The sequence below is a fragment of the Aphidius gifuensis genome, linkage group LG1 (genome assembly GCF_014905175.1).
Source record: "Aphidius gifuensis isolate YNYX2018 linkage group LG1, ASM1490517v1, whole genome shotgun sequence".
Classification (NCBI taxonomy): Eukaryota; Metazoa; Arthropoda; class Insecta; order Hymenoptera; family Braconidae; genus Aphidius; species Aphidius gifuensis.
This window is the reverse complement of record NC_057788.1, coordinates 17,043,528-17,065,610: the sequence shown is the minus strand read 5'-3', so window position 1 is coordinate 17,065,610 and position 22,083 is coordinate 17,043,528. Positions and strand designations below refer to the sequence as shown.

At 28.3% G+C, this 22,083-nt stretch overlaps 1 protein-coding gene across 1 annotated transcript; it reads right to left on the bottom strand.

The window, feature by feature from the left end:
• Positions 1 to 11,205: 11,205 nt before the first annotated feature.
• Positions 11,206 to 13,723, bottom strand: LOC122849936. The gene is made up of 6 exons (XM_044148869.1): positions 13,676 to 13,723; positions 12,022 to 12,151; positions 11,811 to 11,932; positions 11,509 to 11,740; positions 11,316 to 11,416; positions 11,206 to 11,228 (listed from the first exon to the last, which is right to left on the bottom strand). The coding sequence occupies exons 1-4, from the start codon at positions 13,718 to 13,720 to the stop codon at positions 11,678 to 11,680; spliced, it is 360 nt and encodes a 119-aa protein (XP_044004804.1). The 5' UTR covers positions 13,721 to 13,723; the 3' UTR covers positions 11,206 to 11,228; positions 11,316 to 11,416; positions 11,509 to 11,677.
• Between the last annotated feature and the right edge of the window lie 8,360 nt (positions 13,724 to 22,083).

Below are 22,083 nucleotides of genomic sequence, written 5' to 3'. Positions count from 1 at the left end.
AATTAAAATCAAATTTATTTCCATTATAATTTGTATTAATTTTATTTATATTTTTCAGGCTGTAACATGTCAGATTACGAAGCTGAAATTGGCTCAATATTCAATAATATTGAAAGCTTGAGTCATCTAAAGTTGATATATCGGGAAAATATTAAAAGATATCATCCCGACAAAAATCCTGAAGATAAAAAAACAACTGAAAAAACTCAGTATTTCATGAATATATATACATAAAATAAAAAGTATACATAAAATAGTAATAGAAGTGTTTGGCTGACTGTTCAATAAATGAATATTTATATAAAATTATATTCTGTGTTAAGTTTTTAAATTAGAATTTCATTTACATAGAACCTTAATATTATAACTAATCAATAAATTTAAAAATTTCTATCATAATTTTTAATGACTGTATGAACATAATAGTTCACTCGGAATGAGAGCGAAAAAGACAACTAGTCAAAAATATATTAATGCAACGAGAGATCTTTCAATTACTATTTATTAGAATTACTAAAGAAGTTTCACTTCCCTGTGCGTACAATAACACACATCTTTTTTTCTTTCATATTTTTCCATATTTATCTTATCAAGAGGCACGGTAGTGCCTCGAGTCAAGTATGAGAAAGAAATGTATGTGTGTTGATGAGAATATGTGTGAGATGAGATTAACTACTACTACCGTGACTTATTATACATCAAATATTTTGTCCCCTTCCATCGCGAATCTATTAGAAATTTAATTAAAATATGATAGAGTTGAATGAGGATGCTGAGGTTTGGTAATGATCCCATAAATCTTGTACGCGAATCAATATTAATTAGAGATGTTACGTAAACGAGTGTTGAAGAGCAACTGATTTCTCAGTTTGTTGAAAATTGTTAAGTCGAAAAAATGGGTGTGTACTTAGTTAAAAAATTAGTTTTAATTGGTCAAAAATTAGTTCAAGAGAGGGTAAAAAACTAGGTGTAGGTGGTGGGATTTTTAGACATAAAATTGGGCCTTGTGTGGTCCAAAGGGTGACATAAAAAATACCATGTGTAAACAAAAAATATAGATATTACGACCGGAAAGTCCAAGACGTTTTCATGAAGTTAGTTTATTTTAAAAAGTTATAAATGTACTTTTTTATTGTCGATTTTGCGATCATTCTGTGTATCGAAAATACGTTAGTGCAGTTGTTTGACAGATGTGAGATTTTCTCTAATTCTTGACAAATAATGTTTTTAAAAAATATGTTATAATAGTACCAAAGAGAAACTTGAGTTTATGGTTTTATTTGTTACGTGATTTTTACTCAAAATCTATGCATGAGTTGACCATGTGTGGGAATATTCGAGTTTGTAAAAAGCTATTAAAAAGTACATAAATTAAACCGTTGTTTAAAATATTTTAGAAAAAATATAAACCAAAATTGTTAGTCATATGTTATTTGAAATTGTATGATCTTGTGATCTAGCCATAAAAAACAGAGTAATGTTTAAAACTTATCAACTTATTGTATTTTGTTTAAAAAATAAAAAGAATAAAAATCTGGTCAGTCTGGGACCGACAGACATGTGGTTCGACCCGGAACATATATTAATTATTAGAATAAGAATTTAAATACATCAACAATATTTACAATAATAATATTTTATAAATACATCAAGTAGTATAATGATTTACTTGATTTATTGGGTGGTCTTGATCTTGGTATAACAAATGATAATAATACTAGACATACTGGACAAATTCAAACACCACAATTATTTCAATCAACTGGTAATAATCAATTGGATGGTAATAAATTAAATTAAATAATTTTCTTATAATACTAATAAAATAATAACAGTTATTCAATATTTTGTTAATTCATTGGAAAAATTAGTTACAAAAGCTATATTGATTTTGTTGTACCAAAAAAAATTATCCGTACATTAGAAGAAAATATTCAAATTGCAGCACGACAAGTTGCATCAAATCTTGGTGGTAATGTTGAGCAAAAAAAAAGATAGTTGGTGGGAAAAGTATTTTCAGCTGGAGTTCCAGGATTAAAAGAAACACTTGAGCATGGTTTAAAGAATACTTTGGACTTAATGAAGAATTACATAAAGAGCTCAATTGTATTCAAAATGATTCACCAGTTAATGTGTCTACAGATAAAAATCTTTTTGCAATTACTGGATCGTAAATTAATTTTGTAAATATCATTTGGAAAATATATACTATTTGAGTAATTTTTGGAAAAAACCATTTGAAACACCAAATACATTGGAAGTCAATATGTTGGTAGTTGATTCAAATGATACAACATTAACTTATTTTTTATTTCAAGCTGCTGTTGCAAGAGTATGTTTTAATTTATTAAATTTTACATATTATTATTGGTGAAATATATTTTTTAATTTAATTTTGTTCAATGCAGATATTTCAATTACAAGTATTGCCACCGTCAAGCAATATTACATTACCATCTGGACAAGTAACACAAGTACTAAAAGTATATCAAATTTATCATATTTAATCTACCTACATGAGTCCACAAACAACAAATGATTAACAAAAAGATTTAATCCTACAAAATAGAATACGTCAATTAAATTGAGTAACATGTCATAAGCTGAGAAAAAAAAAAGGTGACAGAAGAGTATTTACATTACCAGAAATAACTCTCTCTGAAATGACATAAACAAGTATTAGTGATCTTTTAGTAACACATCCATATTTTATTTCAACTATCCAACAAATTTAGCTAATTTTTTGGTATCATTTTTGGACAATAAACGTCCATCAGTTCGTGAAAAAGTATTTAATTGTGTAAAAAATATATTTAAAGATAATAAACGTGGTAAATTATCACTTGTTATTATTCGTAAATTAAACCAATATATTAAATTACGTGGTCACTTGGTTCATACTGAACTTGTTAAAGTATTATTGTCATTGAGAATAAAAGATATTGATCTTGATAAAGAACGTGATGATGAAATGACACAAAAAAAATTAATGAGCCATCAACAACGTATACTTTCATTGAGTAAACGTGAAAAAAGTAAAAAATTAGAAACTGTTGAAAAAGAGCTATTGGAATAAAGTTGAAGAACAAAAAATATTAACTGAAATAACAAGTATTGTATTTACAATATATTTTAGAATGCTAAAACAAGCACCGAATGGTCAAGTTTTACCTATAATGTTTAGAGGGTCTAGCTAAATTTGCACATTGTATTAATCTTAAATTTTATCAAGATTTAGTTAATATCATAAATACACTGATGGAAGAAAAAATTTAGGTTTACGTGAACAATTACATTGTATACAAACGGTATTTACAATATTGTCTGGACAAGGACCACCCTGGTGAAAATATTTCTCCGAATTTTTGTACAATTTATCCGTTATTATCATCAATTTCTGGGTTACAACAATTTCGTCATGTTACATTGAAATTTAATTCAAGTGATTTACGCGGAGAAATGAGTGAAAAAATTTCCCTCTCGTCGTTGATGTCGGAAGAATTTTTCCGCGGTAAAATTATTTCTCCCACATGTTTCTCCGCGTGTGTTTTTTTCGCGGAGAAATATTTACAAAGGTTTCCTTACCCAAGTTGATTTGGAGAAACGACGGAAAATTTCTTCTCTTCGTTGATTTTAGAAAAATTTCAGCAGTAAAATTATTTGGTACGGTTGGAGAAATGGCGGACAAATCTCTCCACCCTTTTTCCACCATTTGTTCAATTTTTTCCAACTTTTTCAATTTTCAATTTTTCCAAAAAAAAAATGACAATTATCAATTGTTACATAATGCAAAGCATAATGATGTTGATTTTTTTCGAAAAAAATGAAAATTCGAAGACACATTTTTTCAAAAAAGTCGATATACCTGAAGTACTTAGTCTACAAAACTCCCGTGATTTTTTCATCAAATTGATGAATGAGGGGAAATGAGTGGAAAAGTTTCCCCTCGTCGTTGATTTCGCAAAAATTTTTCTGCGGTAAATATTTTTTTTTTTACACGTTTCTCCGCGTATTTTTATCGTGGAGAATCATTTCCGAACGTTTCTCCACCCAAGTCAATTCGAAGAAAACTCGTAAAAAATTTCTCCGCGTAACAAACACGCGGAGATTATTTCTCTGCGGTCGTATTATTTTTTTCACATGTTTCTCCGCGTATTCTCATCGTCGAGAAATATTTCCGAACGTTTATTCACCCAAGTCGATTCGGAGAAAATTCGAAAAAAATTTTGATACTTTTCCCCACTCATTTCTCTGCATGGGTCAATTTGGAAGAAATTCGGAGTAATCACGGACAAATTCGGAGTAAATGCGGCGAAATTCGGAGTAATTGCGGAGAAATTCAGGAGAAATCGCGGAGAAATATTTTCACCAGGGCAGCATTAAATATTGTTTCATACAGATTTTATGTACATTTTTATAAAAATTTATTATCATCAATTAATGCTGGGAAAAATCAACAAGATTGTCATGTTATCATTGAAATATTAATTCAAGTGTTAATTAATCGTAGATAAACTTTAAATTATTTATTCATTAATTCATTACGTTTTTTATAAAAACAGGAGCTTTTACACAAAATAATCGGTTTTTGTTTTGTCAAAAAAATAAATCTCATATTAAGTTACAACATTTGTACCTGGTAGTGGTACTGAATTTTAATAATTAATTTTCAACAGATATGTACAGTATGAAGTTGATGGAATGTACATATGGACTTACCATATGGTACAGTGTCTGATGATAAAATGCAACAGTTGGGTATCCCTGGTGGTAATATTTCTTCAAATTTTCTGTGAATTTTTACGACATTGACCCATTCGAGAAAATAGTTTCGGAGTTATCTCTCAATTTTTCTTCGAGTTTTTTGGCCTTCGGAAAAACTTCTCCGATTGCTCGGAAACTTCTCTAAAAGTCAACCATGTGTTAACATAGTTCCAAAATTTTCTTTAAATGTTTCTCCGAGTTTTTTTGAGGTTCAGAGAAGTTGGACTATTAGTAGAAATAATTTATAGATTTTCTTCGAACATTTTTCGGAATTTATTCAGTTTTTCAAAGAAGCTTCTTCGATTGTTTGCGAACTTTAGAAGAACTATTCTCAGAAATTTGTAAAAAGTTCGTTGAAATTTGTAGAAGTATTTTCACTATGAATTATTCGGCAAAAAACCTTAAAATATTTCTCGAAGCTCAGACAAATAATTAAGAGTACGGAGAAAACTTCCGAAGATTTTTTAAAATTTTTTCTCCGCATGGGTCAATTTCGTAGAAATTTGTTAAAATTCGCAGACAGCTCTTAGAAAATCCGTAGAAATATTTCTACCAGGGATACCAGCATTACAAGAGGAAGGTTTATTATTTCTTTGGGTCATTGAACGTGCTACGGAACTCGGTCGTGAATGTTTACAGCTATGGGGTTATGATAGAGTTGATGAAATAATATCCCTGGTGAAAAAAAAATCTGGCAAATTCTGACAGATCCTTACAGATTCCGCAGATTTACACCGGTTTTCGGAACAACTGCCAGATTCTGCCAGATTAGTTATACCAGAGATAGGTTAAAACAAATCAATTACAAAGAATAATAAGAACTGGGGTGCTATTCTTGGTCCCGTATTGCGGGAATTATTGCGAGTCTCGCAATAACGATTCGCCAACAAGAAATATTAGTCGCGATAGAAAAACATGAAAGCGCTTTTTGTTGCTTTCAGGTAAATTTTACCTTATTTTTACATTTGCATACCACAATGGCAGCTTCACATGAAAGCAACAACAAGCGCCTTCATGTTTTTCTATCTTAAGATAAAAAATATTTTTTGTATGGGGTAGTCTAAAAGAGACAAGCTTTGAACGCCTTGTTTATTTTGATGATCAGGACGTATGGTATGTTGTTATTTTTAATTGTAAACGATCAAAAGACTTTACAAAAAGATATGATATCAAACAAAAAACAAAAATAAATTTTTTTTCAAATTTTTCTGAAATCGTTGGTGAGCGGCAAAAAAATGACGTCAGTAAAATAGTTCAAAAAGTAAAATGTAGGGGCGCTTTTAATGTATAATGCATAGAGTGGGTATAAGCTTATCCCCCTTCTAATAATGCATATTGCATGGTATATGAAACTAAAGATTGCTAAAGATGTACATCAATGTACATATGTATGATTGTATGAATAGATATCCGTCGTCAATATTATAAACAATTATAAAAGTGTGTAGGCTTAAAACTTTATTTGGGAAGAACCGGGTGGGGTCAAGTATAAAATTTTGTCAAAAGTTAAGACCATTCATATGGGTCAATGATTTTCAAAGAAATTAGTACTTTTGTACTTGACTTTTTTGATATTCCTTTTTTTTGTATGTTTAAAAAAAAAAATAATAATAGTTTCGAATACTTGACTCTCCTTTTTGTACAAAAATTTATTTTTGTTTTTTGTTTGATTTTTCGTTATATTCAGTGATATTTTCATGATATTTTGCTATATTTTTCTATATTTTCCTTTATGTTTACTGATGTTTCCCCGATATTTTCCCATTTCATCGTGTTTAGATTAAATAAGAGACTTTCGAGGGATCTACTATGGTTGGGGGGGGGGGGAGAACTTAATTGATATTTATCGTAATTTTTCTTATATTTACTGATTTTTCTTTGATATTGACATATTTTTTTCTACATTTTCCTTTATATTCAGTGATTTTTCTTTCATATTTACTGATAATTTCCATATTTATCGTATTTTTCTTTATATTCAGTGAGTTTTCCTTGATATTTACTGATATTTCTCTGATATTTTCTGATAATTATCGGACTTTTCTTTATATTCAGCGATTTTTTTTTCAGATTTCCTGATATTTTTCTATATTTATCGGTTTTTCTTTATATTCAGTGACTTTTTCTTCATATTGTAACGAAATTTATTACTTCGTGGGTTCTCGAAATAAATAATCATCCAAATAGATATGGATTATTTATTTGTTAACGCTTACGTATTAATAACCAATGGGAGTTGGCTATTAATAAATAAAGGATCACTAGTGCAAGGCTCTGTGTAGGGTCAAGACTATTATATATGACATCAATGGGGCGCCTATTCGATGTTTATAAGATGTCTTGATACACCAAACCTTATCGCGGCGAATGCCCCACTCCTCCATCGAAGAGATGAACTCACCGAAGGCTGCGTACGAAGCCCGATCGTAAACCTATCGAACTGCGGGCTAGGAAAGCGTGCTGCGCATGTCCGGGGGCGATAGGTAGGAGAGTGCTACCGAGTGGGGTGAGAGCTCACAGCAGCTAAGCACTGAACGTCGTCGTTACACGACACAACTTGTCTGGCTCTCGAACTGGGGGGCTATTCTCGAATTCATACGAGTCGACTCGTTCACACGGACCGAGGTCCGTGAACGGATCTCACATCTCTACTCAAGGCAAGATCCGTCAACGGACCTCGATCCGTCGAGTCTGGCTAGTAGCCTCCCAGATCAGTGATCACTTCTCTTCTCTTGACTGGCTCTCTTGGTTCACTACTGGTTCTCTCGACATCGTTTGGATCTCTCGTAAAGGTTCCCTAGGTATCAGACGTTAAGTCCTGGTGAAACTCTGTCCGAATTTCCAATGACGGACTAATACTAATGATCACGCTATATGGTTCTCTTATTATAATAATAATTATTATTATATTCATCGCACATAAATGTGTATGTGTGAGTTCACGAATGGATCGCTGTAAATAATAACAATAATAATAATATTGAGATATATTATTATTGCAATGGCAACGTATGTGTAAGACCTGGTCACGGATGGATCGCTGTATGGTTCCCTATACAAAATACATATCTCACATGTAGACTATTTGCTCCCACACTTACGATACTTGTCTCGTAGGTATTTTACTATAGTATAGTCGCAATCTAATATAGGCGTATGTAATACACTATGCTTGGTTCACGATAGTTCCCTCAGGTTTGGTTACGTATTTCATAATCCAATCAGGTGGACCGCGCCCCTCTACCATTTCTAAGACTGAGTTAGGCTCCCAAATTAGTTCTCGTGACTCCCACGGTTGTTGGCTTCCGAGATAACCAACATGGCTCCCCCCGGTGATTTTGAGGAGGATGGTGAGAAATCCTCGTTGTTAACCTTGGCCGATAGATCTCGCCGTGCAGGTCAGAAAATCGGTTACAATATTTACTGATATTTTTCCATATATATCGCATTTTTCTTTATATTCAGTAATTTTTCCTCCATATTCACTGAAATTTTCCCATAATTATCGGATTTTTCTTTATATTCAGTAATTTTTCCTTTATATTTGCTGATATTTTCCATATTTATCGGTTTTTTCTTCATATTCAGCAATTTTTTCTTTATATTCAGTAATTTTTCCTTCATATTTACTGATATTTTCCCATATTTATCGTTTTTTTTCTTTGTATTCAGTGATTTTTTTATATTTTCTTTCATATTTAATGATGTTCCCCATATTTATCGTTTATTAAGGGACTTAGAAAATTTTCGGGGAGGGGGGCGGGGGTCTACCATGGTTGGGGGGGGGGCGGGGTCCAGATGAAAAGCAAAAACAATAGGAAATTAAAATTCCCTAAAAAAAAAAAGAATAACATTATACGGCACACACACCCACAAGAAAATAATGGATAACCATGCATACATGCATATCTCCGTATGTACGACATGAAACGTCTCGAGAAAGGGGATAAGGAGGACATTTAGCTGAGAAATTTATTTTTTAATAAGATTTTATTCTTGGCTTTTACTGATGTTGATATCTTTTTTATTAGTTATTGGAAAAAATCGAAAGTAGGCTTATTAGAACGAGGGCTATCGATATATATAGTAAAACAATTTTTATTTTTTTTTTTCGGCCAATAGTTAGCCTAAAAATTGATAAATTAGGAATTATGACGTCACAGAGCGCAAACTTAAAATACTTATACCCAGTAAGAGAGTTCGCGTTCGTTCTATATATTTTTTTCTTTCTAAAATTGAGGCGAGACCCTACCGGGTCTCCTGATAAATAATTTTATGAAAGTTAATTTATATATGTATAACAATTACTGTTATTAACTATTGTTATTGTTGAAACGTCAAATGTATTTAAAAACATATTTAAATTATTATGATAAAATTTTAAAAAAGTGTGGTAAATATAAAAATTTAAATAAATGAAGACTATCGATTAATAATAATAATTTTAATAATATTTTTGTTTCTTTTTGTGTAGTGTAAATCATCCTTAAATATACCAAATCTAATTGAATAAAAATGACAACTTATAAAAAAATATAAAAATATTTGAAAATTTACTTTACGAGCGCGCATAAAAGTCATCTATTTTCGAGGCGAGACGGCGAGCTTTTGATTCGTCGATTCACAGCGGCTAAGACAAGCCGGCGAGAGAAATTTTGAGTAAAACTTACAGTCCTTGGTAAAAAGAACGGAAGTCCTCCAGTAAATCATAGCAGTAGTTCCGTGACTGCCCACGTGTATAGAATTTTTACTAAAGTGAATTGGTAAAAATTAAAAAATATCATTCATATGACAGACAAGTCAGAAAGTTTTCAAGTTATGAGCATGTAAATTTAAAAAAAAAAAATTTCTTTGTAGTTTAGAATTAATTTTTATATTTCAAAACAATAATTTCATTATTTTCATGTTGAAATGTACATGTATAATGATTTTTCTTCTTTTATTTTTAGTTAATTAAAAACTATCAAATTAAAGTATTTCAAATCGATTTAAAAAAAATGACAGTCCTTGAATCTAGAAAATGTACAACATATTTCCATAAATATTACAATAAACTTCAGTAAAATTTACAATCAGCAGTCAGTGAATTTTAGGTCTGCTAAATTATGCGACAAGATATACTAAAAATTCATGACGTATTTTGAGAGAATTAAGGATAAATACTAGTAAATTTTAACACGTGATCCATCATATTATCAATGGTGGAATTTTTACTGAAATCTTACGTAGAAATGGAAAAATTAGTTATACACATATATAAGAATAAGTCCAAGAAATGTCGTCACTTATAAATTTTACTACTACGCTTCAGTGATATTTCTTCAAAAATTCTCTTCCTGTATGAATACACTACGTTAAAAAAATATGTCCTATATTTTTGAATTATTGATTATTAGTCGATACAACAGTAACTACAGACTTGCCTGTAATTATTCCGCGAATAGATAAAATATACCGAGGACAAGTAGAAGGTAGTGAAAAGATGTAGCTTAGAAATTGATGTGACTAACACCATAATTTTTTTAGCTGAATGAATTCCTTAGCCATTTGCCCAAACATTTTGATTTATTGTAGCAAATGGCTAAGGAATTAATTCAGCTGACGACATTCTTTGGTTAGTCACATTAATTTCTTAGCTACATCTTTTCCTTAGCTACCCCCCACGGAAATATTTTATAAAAATTTTATAAAAGTTGTTTTATAAAATCATTTTATAAAATTTGGGCAAAAAAAATAAAAAAGCTATGTAAAAAATTTATAAAATTTTTATAAATATTTTGCTTTTTTTTTGATAAAATTTTTATAAATATTATAAAAATAATATATATAAAATTTATATAATTTATATAAATATTATAAAAAATATTTATAAATATTTTTCAAAATTTTTGTATAAAAATATTTGAAAAAAGATAAAATTTATATAAAGTTTTTACAAAGTTTATGTAAAAACTTTATTTAAAATTTATATAATTTATATAAATATTGTAAAAAATATTTATAAATATTTTACAAAATTTTCGTATAAAAATTAGTGAAAAAAGATAAAATTTATATAAAGTTTTTACAAAGTTTATGTAAAAATTTTATGAACAATTTATATAATTTATATAAATAATATGAAAAATATTTATAAATATTTTTTAAAATTTCCGTATAAAAATTAGTGAATAAATATCAAATTTATATAAAATTTTTACAAAGTTTATGTAAAAATTTTATGAAAAATTATATAAATAATAAAAAGTATATTTGAAATTTTTTTTTGAATATATATATATATATATATATTTATAGCAACTTTATACGTAAAAAATATGAATAAATATATTACAATTAATATAAAAATCAATAAAAATCATTATATATTAATATAAATTTTTTTATTTGAATATATTATAATCAATGCACTGAATATTACAAAAAATTTATTTTTCTGCTGTTGGTTCAGTATTGTCTTCAGTCTATAAAATAAAAAAATAAAAATACAATTTAGAGAGTTGACGTTAATAAAAAAATAACAACTTCAATATTATCATTAAAAAGTTTACCTTTGAATCTCTTTGTTTTCTGAATTGTGATAATCTTGTATTTATATAAGATCCAAACTGTGCATAATTGAAAGATTTTTCAAATCGTTGTCTAACATTTTCTAAAAAAAAAGGTAAGTATTATTATTATTATTATTATTATTATTATTATTATTATTATTATTATTATTATTATTATTATTAATTTTTTTACCTGTTATAACATGAAGGGTGGTCTCGTTCAACTTCTTAAATTTTTCTTTGTTACTTTTGTTTTTTGATGAGCCTTCTTTGTAATTGCTTTCTAATAAAACTTTTTCTTCAAATGAAGCTCTTACAAGGGCCCACCCCATAGCTGTGAAAGTTAATTTTGATTTCGCATCCTACCACTGATCATAAGGAATTTCGATTTTATTTTCACCTGCCGTCAGAATTTTTATTTGTGACTGAAAAAAATTACAATAAAAAAAAAAAAATCAAATTAAATGATAATTTAAATAAACTATTATTAATTACTTTTTTATTAGAAGATTTTGTCGCTTTTTCAAAACAATCAACTGATTCTTCTGTAGTCTCTGAATGTTTTGGTTTTTTTGAAGATTCATTTTTATTAAAGAAATGAATAATATCAGCTGCAACTAAAATAATAGGTTAAAAAAAATAAGTATTATTATTAGAATATATAAATAAAGATAAAAAAAAAAATACAAAATAGAATTATAGTTACAGGCTTTCAAATCAGCTTTAGTCACATATTCATTTTTTTCTTTTCCATCAGTAAGTGTTGGCCCTGTTAGAAGTTCGACATTTAAGATTTCTGATGATTCGTTTTTATCATCAAGTTCAGTTTCACTTATCTATGAAATAATAACAATAAAAGTTTTAAAGAGAATGAAAACAAAAAAATAAAATTATCATGCATAAAATAAAATTATTCAATTAATATTGACAAATTAAATAAAATTAGAATAATAAATTAAACTAGACTTATAAATTAAAAACAAAAATATGAATGAATGAATTTGATAAAAAAGAAATTTATAGAATATTACGTAATGGATTATCAACTTGTCAAAACAATCAATAATAAACGTTAATTTGAATATTAAAAAAATACAATTAAAAGTCAAAAATTAAAATATAAATCTAGTTGTTTACATAATAAAAATAAATGATTATTTTTCTTTTTGTACCATATGAATCCAACAAAAAAAAAAAAAAAGTTGTGTATAAATATATAGAAAAAAAAAAAATATTGTAAATATTTAATTTCCTCAGTGGCACACAATGATTTATCAACTGCATTAGGAAAATAAAAATACTTTTTTGGAAATTAAATAAATATTTTTTTAAATTAGTAGTTTTGTTTTAAATAAATATTTTGAAGAATTAAACTCTTGTGATTATATGTTATTATTAATAATAACTTATTAACAAAATGAATTTATCCAATTGTTGTGATAAGAAAAAAAGTTGATATATTGGAATGAATAAAATAATTTAATTATAAAGAAAACATTTATAATTGAAATAATCATCAACTGTTGTTACAGCTAATAGTGCATATGGTAATGACGGTGATGTATAAAGTGCAACTTCAAGTAGTGATTTGTTATCATGTGTCAAACTCAAATTATTTCTAAACATTTCAAATCTCTCAACTAATATAACATTGCTAATTTTATACTTTCATTAATTCTACTATTGATTCATGTTCAATAAATAAAATAATTATATAAATTATGTATTTTAATAATTAATTGTTGAAGTTAAAAATATCAGTTTTATTTTGTAATTATTTAAATGCTATTATCAATTATTTTTATTTTTTGTTTTCAAGTAATTTTTCAAAATAAAATAATATATTCAATAACGAAATCAATTCATTGATAAAATATTTTTCTAATGACATTTTAATATTTTTTTTAATACCATGAGGATAAAGCAAGAAGAAAATAATTAATAAAAAAATTGGTATAGAGAACCAAGATGTCCTGAATTGTTAGGTTAAAAAAATAAATTCATCTTGTTTTTTTTCATGAGAAAAAAATTAAAATTTATCAACCAGCTAACATATTTAATAAATAAAAAAACCCCATACTAATAATGACACTATAAAAAATTGTGGAACATTGACTGAATTTAACATATAAATAATCATCAACTGTTGTTACAGCTAATAGTGCATATGGTAATGATGGTGATGTATAAAGTGCAACTTCAAGTAGTGATTTTTTATCATGTGTCAAACCCAAATTATTTCTAAACATTTCAAATCTCTCAACTAATATAACATCGCTAATTTGACACTTTCATTAATTTCAAAACTTATTGTTTTTTCATTATCAATATTTTAATTTATGTCAAATTTTTATAAATACCTTTCTTTTTCTCGATACATTTGCGTCCTCTGTTCCTGGCACCATGTGCTTAGCCATTGGTAACAAAGCAGTTTGTGTTTTGCCCGCCTTTACGTCAATGATATTCATCATTTCTAATTTTTTAATCGAACCTGAATAAATTATATTATTATTGTTAATTAAAAAAATCGCATTCTTCATTTTCAATTATACATTCATTATGACTTTTCATATACTTGACACTTGTATAACAATGGCTTCAAAGACCTCCCATCCGCCAACAGGTTTTTTCCCAGGTTCATGCCATTCTACTGGGAATGGTTGATCAAGTTCGTATTCATCATTTTCATATAATTCATAATTAAAATTTTTAATGTAAGATATTGTATCCGACAGTATATCGTCCTTTATCTTTTCCTTGTGTCCATTGGACGATGGCAAACATTTCTTTTTCCATTTTTCTAAATAAAAATAATAAATCATGAAATTATAATACGTTGTTGAAAACATTGATTAATTTATTTATTTAAATTAATAATTAAAATAATGAATTAATTAAACGAAGAAATAAAAAAAATTCAGACATAAAATATTTATAAAAAAACTACAAAGAAAACTTGTTCAGACAAGTTGAGACACTATCATTCTTATGAAGATCACTGTGATTTTTAAAATCATAAAAAATAACAAATTCAATATATATTACCACCTATCTGTTTGTATGTGTATATTGACTAAATAAATTACATTACTGAAATTTATAAACACTATTCATTTGTATAAATCTACATGTTTATATATATATATATTTAATACAGTACCTTTTATTGTTTTATCAAACTTTTTTACAGAAAATACGTTACGTCTTTACATCAACCAGTCTAACACAAGTGCGTATCAGCTACTGCTGTTCCACGGTTTTTTTTTTTTTTTTTTTTCTCTTCCTTTGTGACTATGGTAAGGTTAGGTCTTGTCTAAGCTACCGCCGTTGCTCAGTTGACGCATTTAGCTTCACCAATCAAATTCTCTGTTGCGGTAGACATATTTTTTATTTTTGTAGTATTGCTATTCTTTTATATTTACAACACTAACCTCGAAATATAAATAAAAAAAAATAGTTGTTTTAAACAACAAAAGTTTATTTGTCAGTCGGCAAATTAATTCTTAATATTACTTAGTCATAAAGTTTTTTTCTCGAAAATATCATGCCTCATCGGAAAAAAAGAGGACCATATAAACGCTATTTAGCAAAAGATAGTTGCTTAAAAATGCCTCGTCGTACGAAAAATTATATAAATAAAAAAATCAAATTCGATGACAGCGATAGGTATAAGTTTATCTTTATGTTTTTTTTTTTTATATCTACTCGTAATAGTCCTATGAATTGTTTTTCTTATTTTTTTTTAGTTCGTCATCAGGTGAAGGAGTTGAAATTCAAAATAACTTCGTAAGTTTAATTTTTTCATAATATTTGATTTTTTTTGAGATTTTTATTAAATTTTTTTTTTATGGACAGAATATCATATGTAAAATATCTACATTTTGTATGGAATTTTAATTCTTTATTTTTTTTTATTACTCACTCAATATAGTCATCAAGTGGATCTGAGGCTTCTGACGACCATGTTGAGACACCTTGTGACAAACACGACTGTACTCTCGATAAATTCATTCCTGAAACTATCTGCAGTTTGGAGAACATTGATCATGTTGCACAATACTCGGTGAGTAAAACGTTTGATTGTGCTGAGTAAATTTTATCGTCTATTAAAACTTCGACGTCTTTTTAAAACTGCATCTCTATCACAATTTTTTACAAGGAGAGAATTTTTTTGTGAAATTTACCAAAAAAAAAATTTATTTTTACATGGTCACAACGACATACATATTGTTCATTGTTTTTTTTTTTTTTTTTTTTTTTTTTTTGTGATGACTGTCCCGACCGGGATTCGAACCTGTGACTCTACCTAAACCTATGGAACCTATATTCTAAACCGAGTGCCTTATCCCCTAAGCTATCGCGCGCTATTGTGAAAGGTATAAAATTTTAATCCTTATTAAGAATGATCTTCACTGAATACAAGAGAAGAAGTTGTTTTTATTAATAAGGATACTAAATCGAAACATAATGGAATAAAAAAATATAAGAAAAATTTGAACATTAAAAATGTAGGAAAAATTGAAATCTAACGAAATATTCAGGATATTTTAATGTATGTTGGTTCATTAAGCTAGAGATATCAGAGAAATTAATTTATAATCTTTGATAATTCCTTATTTTTTAATTTTAAAAAAATAAAAATGTCCAAGGAAAAGCAGTAGCTAAGGAAAAGATGTAAAAAATAGGGAATTGATCTGACTAAGGAATTATTTCTTTGAAACATAATTTTTTGGCAACATTAATTCCTTAGCTACATCTTTTCCTTAGCTACTGCTTTTCCTTGGACATTTTTTATTTATTTTATAAATAAAATACATGTAAATTTATTTTTTAAAAATACAAACGTCCAAGGAAAAGCAGTATCTAAGGAAAAGCAGTAGCTAAGGAAAAGATGTAGCTAAGGAATTAATGTGACTAAGGAATTATTTTCTTGAAACATAATTTTTTGGCAACTGTAATTCCTTCAGCTACATTTTTTCCTTAGCTACTGCTTTTCCTTGGGCATTTGTATTTTTAAAAAATAAATTTACATGTATTTTATTTATAAAGAAAATAAAAAATGTCCAAGGAAAAGCAGTAGCTAAGGAAAAGATGTAGCTAAGGAATTAATGTGACTAAGGAATTATTTCTTTGAAACATAATTTTTTGGCAACATTAATTCCTTAGCTACATCTTTTCCTTAGCTACTGCTTTTCTTTAGACATTTGTATTTTGAAAAAATAAATTGACATGTATTTTATTTATAAAATAAATTAAAGTTCAAGGAAAGTAGGCTGGAAAAGATAGCTAGAAATTAATGTGACTAAGGAATTATTTTTTGAAACATAATTTTTGGCAACATTAATTCCTTAGCTACATCTTTTCCTTAGCTACTGCTTTTCCTTGGACATTTGTACTTTGAAAAAATGAATTTACATGTATTTTATTCATAAAATAAATAAAAAATGTCTAAGGAAAAGCAGTAGCTAAGGAAAAGATGTAGCTAAGGAATTAATGTTGCCAAAAAATTATGTTTCAAAGAAATAATTCCTTAGTCACATTAATTCCTTAGCTACATCTTTTCCTTAGCTACTGCTTTTCCTTGGACATTTGTATTTTTAAAAAATAAATTTACATGTATTTTATTTATAAAATAAATAAAAAATGTCCAAGGAAAAGCAGTAGCTAAGGAAAAGATGTAGCTAAGGAATTAATGTTGCCAAAAAATTATGTTTCAAAGAAATAATTCCTTAGTCACATTAATTCCTTAGCTACATTTTTTCCTTAGCTACTGCTTTTCCTTGGATATTTGTATTTTTAAAAAATAAATTTTACATTATATTTTAAGCAACATTATAACCTCTAAACATAATTCTTTGGCAGTCTCAAATCCTTAGCTACATTCTTTCCTTAGCTACTGCTTTTCCTTGGACATTTGTATTTTTAAAAAATAAATTTACATGTATTTTATTTATAAAATGAATAATGTCCAGGAAAGCAGTAGTTATGAAAGATGTAGCTATGAATATATTTGCTTGAAAAAAAATTTTTTTTTCAAGCAAATATATTTTCTTAAAACATAATTCTTTGGCAGCATTAATTCCTTAGCTACATCTGTTTCTTAGCTACTGCTTTTCCTTGGACATTCTTATTTATTAAAATAAATTGCATATTTTTCATTTGTTTTATAAAGTAAAATACCAAGGATTTGTAGCAGATCACTAATTAATTCATCAAGTTCTATTCTTTTTGTAGACATTATCTCATAGTTTTTTAATTGACATGGTAACACTGTAAAAATAAATATGTTATCATTGAATTGAACCTGAGTAAGATTTTTTGAAAAAAAAAAAATTATATCGATTTAATTTACATGGTAATACTGTAAAAATAAAAATGTTATTCATCGAACTTCATATAAACAAGTAAACACACAAAATTTACATGGTTCCTTGTAGAATTATACGGGTTCTTCGGATATAAATTGTCAATCACCTGCTGAAAATAAATACGCTTAATATTTATTATCCATACTATAGAGAAATTACTACAATTTAGATAAATTTTCCTAATGACCATGTAAATATCTTAATTTACCAGAGATTTATATTTAGACACACTGTAAATAAATAAGGAAATCCCTGTAAAAATTACGATATTGTTTTTTTTACATTGTGCCAATGTAAATAAAACCAACGGCTTTGTATTTTATATACAAAAACCAAATAATAATTACCAGGCATGTCACTTCGTTCCTAACTGTCGTGGTTACCCTGTAAATTTCACAAAAAAAAAATTTTCTCCGTGTAGATATTAATCAAACTTTCTTTCAGGATGTTGAACTTGATGACTCTGATGAAGATTTTCAATCACCTCCAAGTAGTCCGGAGCCTTTGGAAGAATTTCACTGCAGTGATAATGATCTTTCGCCATCAGATAATGATGATTATCCTATTATGACAGCAGAACCTATTTCTATATACTCAAAAGAAGTATTAAAAAAAACACTTTTAATGCTAGCTGGAAAAATCCGCCATTCTCTTACGTATGCTGCTGCAGAAGATTTTTCTAAGCTGATTGATATTAATGCTAAAAATTACATTGGACATTCATCAAAATTTTATAGCAAGAAAATAGTAAATCATTTTGCTATCCCCATACAAATTCATCATTTCTGTCCATCGTGTAAGTTGTATGCCGGGGCAGAGCTAAATTCCAAAAATGGAAATGACTCTAAAATTTTTTTAAAATGTATTGAATGTGATCAATTAATCGACACTTCTGAGAATCGTCAACTAGGAAATATTTTTATGCATTTGCCTTTAGCTGACCAATTAAAACATTTCTATGAACGTAATCACACTGATATTTTATATTCAAATTCTCGACAGAAGCAATTTCCGTACAACATTGAAAGTATATTTGATTCTGAATTATACAAAAAACTAATACCAGATAACAAGGCAAACGACTTAATTAGTGTCAATTTTAGCATTGATGGAACGCCTCTATTCAAAAGTTCACAATCATCAATCACCCCAATTCTGTGTAGTATCAATGAGTTACATCCAAAACAACAACGTCAGCACATAATGCTAGTAAGTGTGTTTTTCGGATCCAAGAAGCCTATTATGAACGAATACCTTAAACCATTTGTTGCCGAGTCAATTTCATTAGCTACTAAAGGATTCGACTACGTTTACGATAATATTCAATATAGAAAGAGATGCAAAATTTTGTCAGGAGTTACAGATTCAGTTGAACGTCCTGAACTGAGGTGTACTACTTCTTTCCGGGGAGCCTATGGATGTGGATTTTGTTTGAATGAAGGATGTGAAATAGCTAAAGGCAGAGGCAGTGTCCGTGTTTACCCTCTTGATAAATACAACAATGCTTATGGTGAAGGTCTCCGAAATCATGAAGATACGATACTCCACTCTGAAAATAGAATTAAAGGTGTTAAGTGCCGAGCAATATTGTGTGATGTACCAGGTTTCGACATCATCAAAGGCCTGTGTGTAGATTGGATGCATTGTGTAGCACTTGGGGTCTGTAGACAATTCGCGAAACTATGGTTTGACTCAGCAAATCATCACCAAAAATTTTATTTTCATCGTTTTCTGAATATGATAGATGAGTATCTAATATCAATCAAACCATCTAGTGACGCGTCTAGGACTCCGCGAAAAATGTCAGATAGAATACATTGGAAAGCCCATGAGTGGGTTTTGTGGCTATTATTTTATAGTTTGCCGATCATGAAAAAATTATTTCCTGCTGAATATGTAAATCATTGGAGTCTACTTGTCGATGCAATTTCAACACTTCTCCAAACGTCCATGACCGCAACTGACATATACAATGCTGAAAGGAAGCTGATAGTGTTTGTAAAAGATGTTGAGAAATTATATGGGAAAGAACATATTTCATTTAATATCCACCTGCTGACACATTTAGCTCAAAGTTGCTTTGATCTTGGACCACTTTGGACACACAGTGCATTCAGGTACTTTTTCTTGACTTATTTGAGATTTTTTTATCTGTATATATACAATGTAATTCAAAACATCAAACGAATCATGATTGAGATGAGTACCAGGTAGATACTAAAAAAGGCAGTAGCTAAGTAAAAGATGTTGCTAAGGAATTAATGTAGCCAAAAAAATTATGTTTTCTTTAGCTACATCTTTTCCTTAGCTACTGTTTTTCCTTGGACATTTTTATTTTCAAATTCAATATCATTTATTTATTAAATAAATAAAAGTCTCAAGGACAAGCAGTAGCTAAAGAAAAGATGGAGCGAAGGAATTAATGTAGCTAGTTTTAAGCAACATTAATTCCTTAGCTCCATCTTTTCCTTAGCTACATCTTTTCCTTGGGTTTTTTATTTATTTAATAAATAAAATACATGGAATTTTATTTTTCAAAAATTAAAATATCCAAGGAAAAGCAGTAGCTAAGGAATTATGTTTGATTCTGAATAATTGAATTTCTGATAGATTTTTTTTTTTTTTTTTGGTTTTTTTTTAAATGAAATAATTATCTATCTTGTAAATTTTTTTCAATTGTTTCTGACGTGGTTTTTTTTGCGATAATGGGTGTCAAAGTTGACAACTTTTACACACGAGAATAGGCCATACTTTACATTTTTATTTTTAGCTAGTTCGCTGTCTGATCTCTGTCTGAAATCTTTCAAATTACGATCAAATTGAAGTGGTTAAAAAAACGAATCTACTCAAAAAATTTAAATTTTTTCTGACGTGAATTTTAAAAAATAAATAACTTTCAAATATTAAAACTTTGCTAGATGCGCGGCACACAGACATGAACACAAGCATGGTATTGGTGTACGACGTAAACTTTGCTTGCTAGTGTGTTGCCGCGCACACACATACTACTAATAAACTTCAGTGGCGCCACAAAAATTTCAGGACACGGGAATAAAAAATAACATTGTTAATATACGGGCCCTTCGTGGAATAAATATTGGTTCGGTAATGCGACTTGGAATCAACCTTAATATTGCTTAAAACATAATTTTTCTGGCTACATTAATTCTTTAGCAACATATTTTCCTCAGCTACTGCTTTTCCTGGGACATTTTTATTTTTAAAAAATAAAATTCCATGTATTTTATTCATTAAATAAATGAAAATCTCAAGGACAAGCAGTAGCTAAGGAAAAGATCTAGCCGAAGAATTAATGTAGCCAAAAAAATTATGTTTTAGGCAACAGTAATTGCTTAGCAACATCTTTCCCTCAGCTACTGCTTTTCCTCAGATATTTTTATTATCAAAAAAAAATTACATATATTTCATTTGTTACATAAATGAATGACTAAGGTCAATTTTAAGTCCTATTTTTATTTTTTTTATTTCTCAACTCGTTTTAGTCCTGAATTAACCTTATTTCGACATTGATCCGTGCATCAAACTCGAAAGTTAGCCTTGATCTTTGTCGATCCGAGGTTAGATTTCTGCCTGGGGTTGAAGCTAACTAGTATTAATTTTCTGTTACAGATATGAAGATTATCATCAAATACTGAAGAAGTTTGTAAATAGCTCTAATGCGGCAAATTTGCAAATTATACATTCATTTCAAGAGAAATTCGTTTTTGAAAAATTGTATGATTTATACTATAATGAGTTGACATTTTCTGAACAGCAGTGGTTAGACGAAATTTTAAAAAAGTGTAAACATCCTGAGGCGTCACTCGTGATTGGTGATATACGTTTATTTGGAAAAGAAGTTGCTGTCGAAATCATGTGCAATGATGATTACTTAGCATTACAACGCTTGAATCTTACTCCTGATCCAAAAAGTCGACATCGATATTTTAAGCGAATAATGATTAACAACGAAATGATTGCCAGCAAAGACTACACAAGAGTTAAAAAACGAAATAGTTTTACAGTACTTTTGACTGATAATCAAGTCTTTGAAATAAGAAACTTCGTGGTATTTGAAATCCAAGGTGTGACAAGGTGTTATGCTTTCGAAATTTATTATGAAAAGATCACTAACACAGCATTTCCTGGAAGATCATTAAAACATTTGACTTTTACGAAAAAACGATCATCACTAGCAGTTGTTGACGTCAAAGAAATAAAGCATAAAGTTATATCTGTCCAAATGCCTTCTGACGAAGGAATATTTGTTGCCTGTTCTTATCCAAATCGATTCGAAATGATAAATTAAGGCAGCAATACATAAATTTGAAATAATATGATAAAAAATTATGGGGATGATAAAACATAAGAACGCTGGTAAAAAACGTAGTATTATTCTG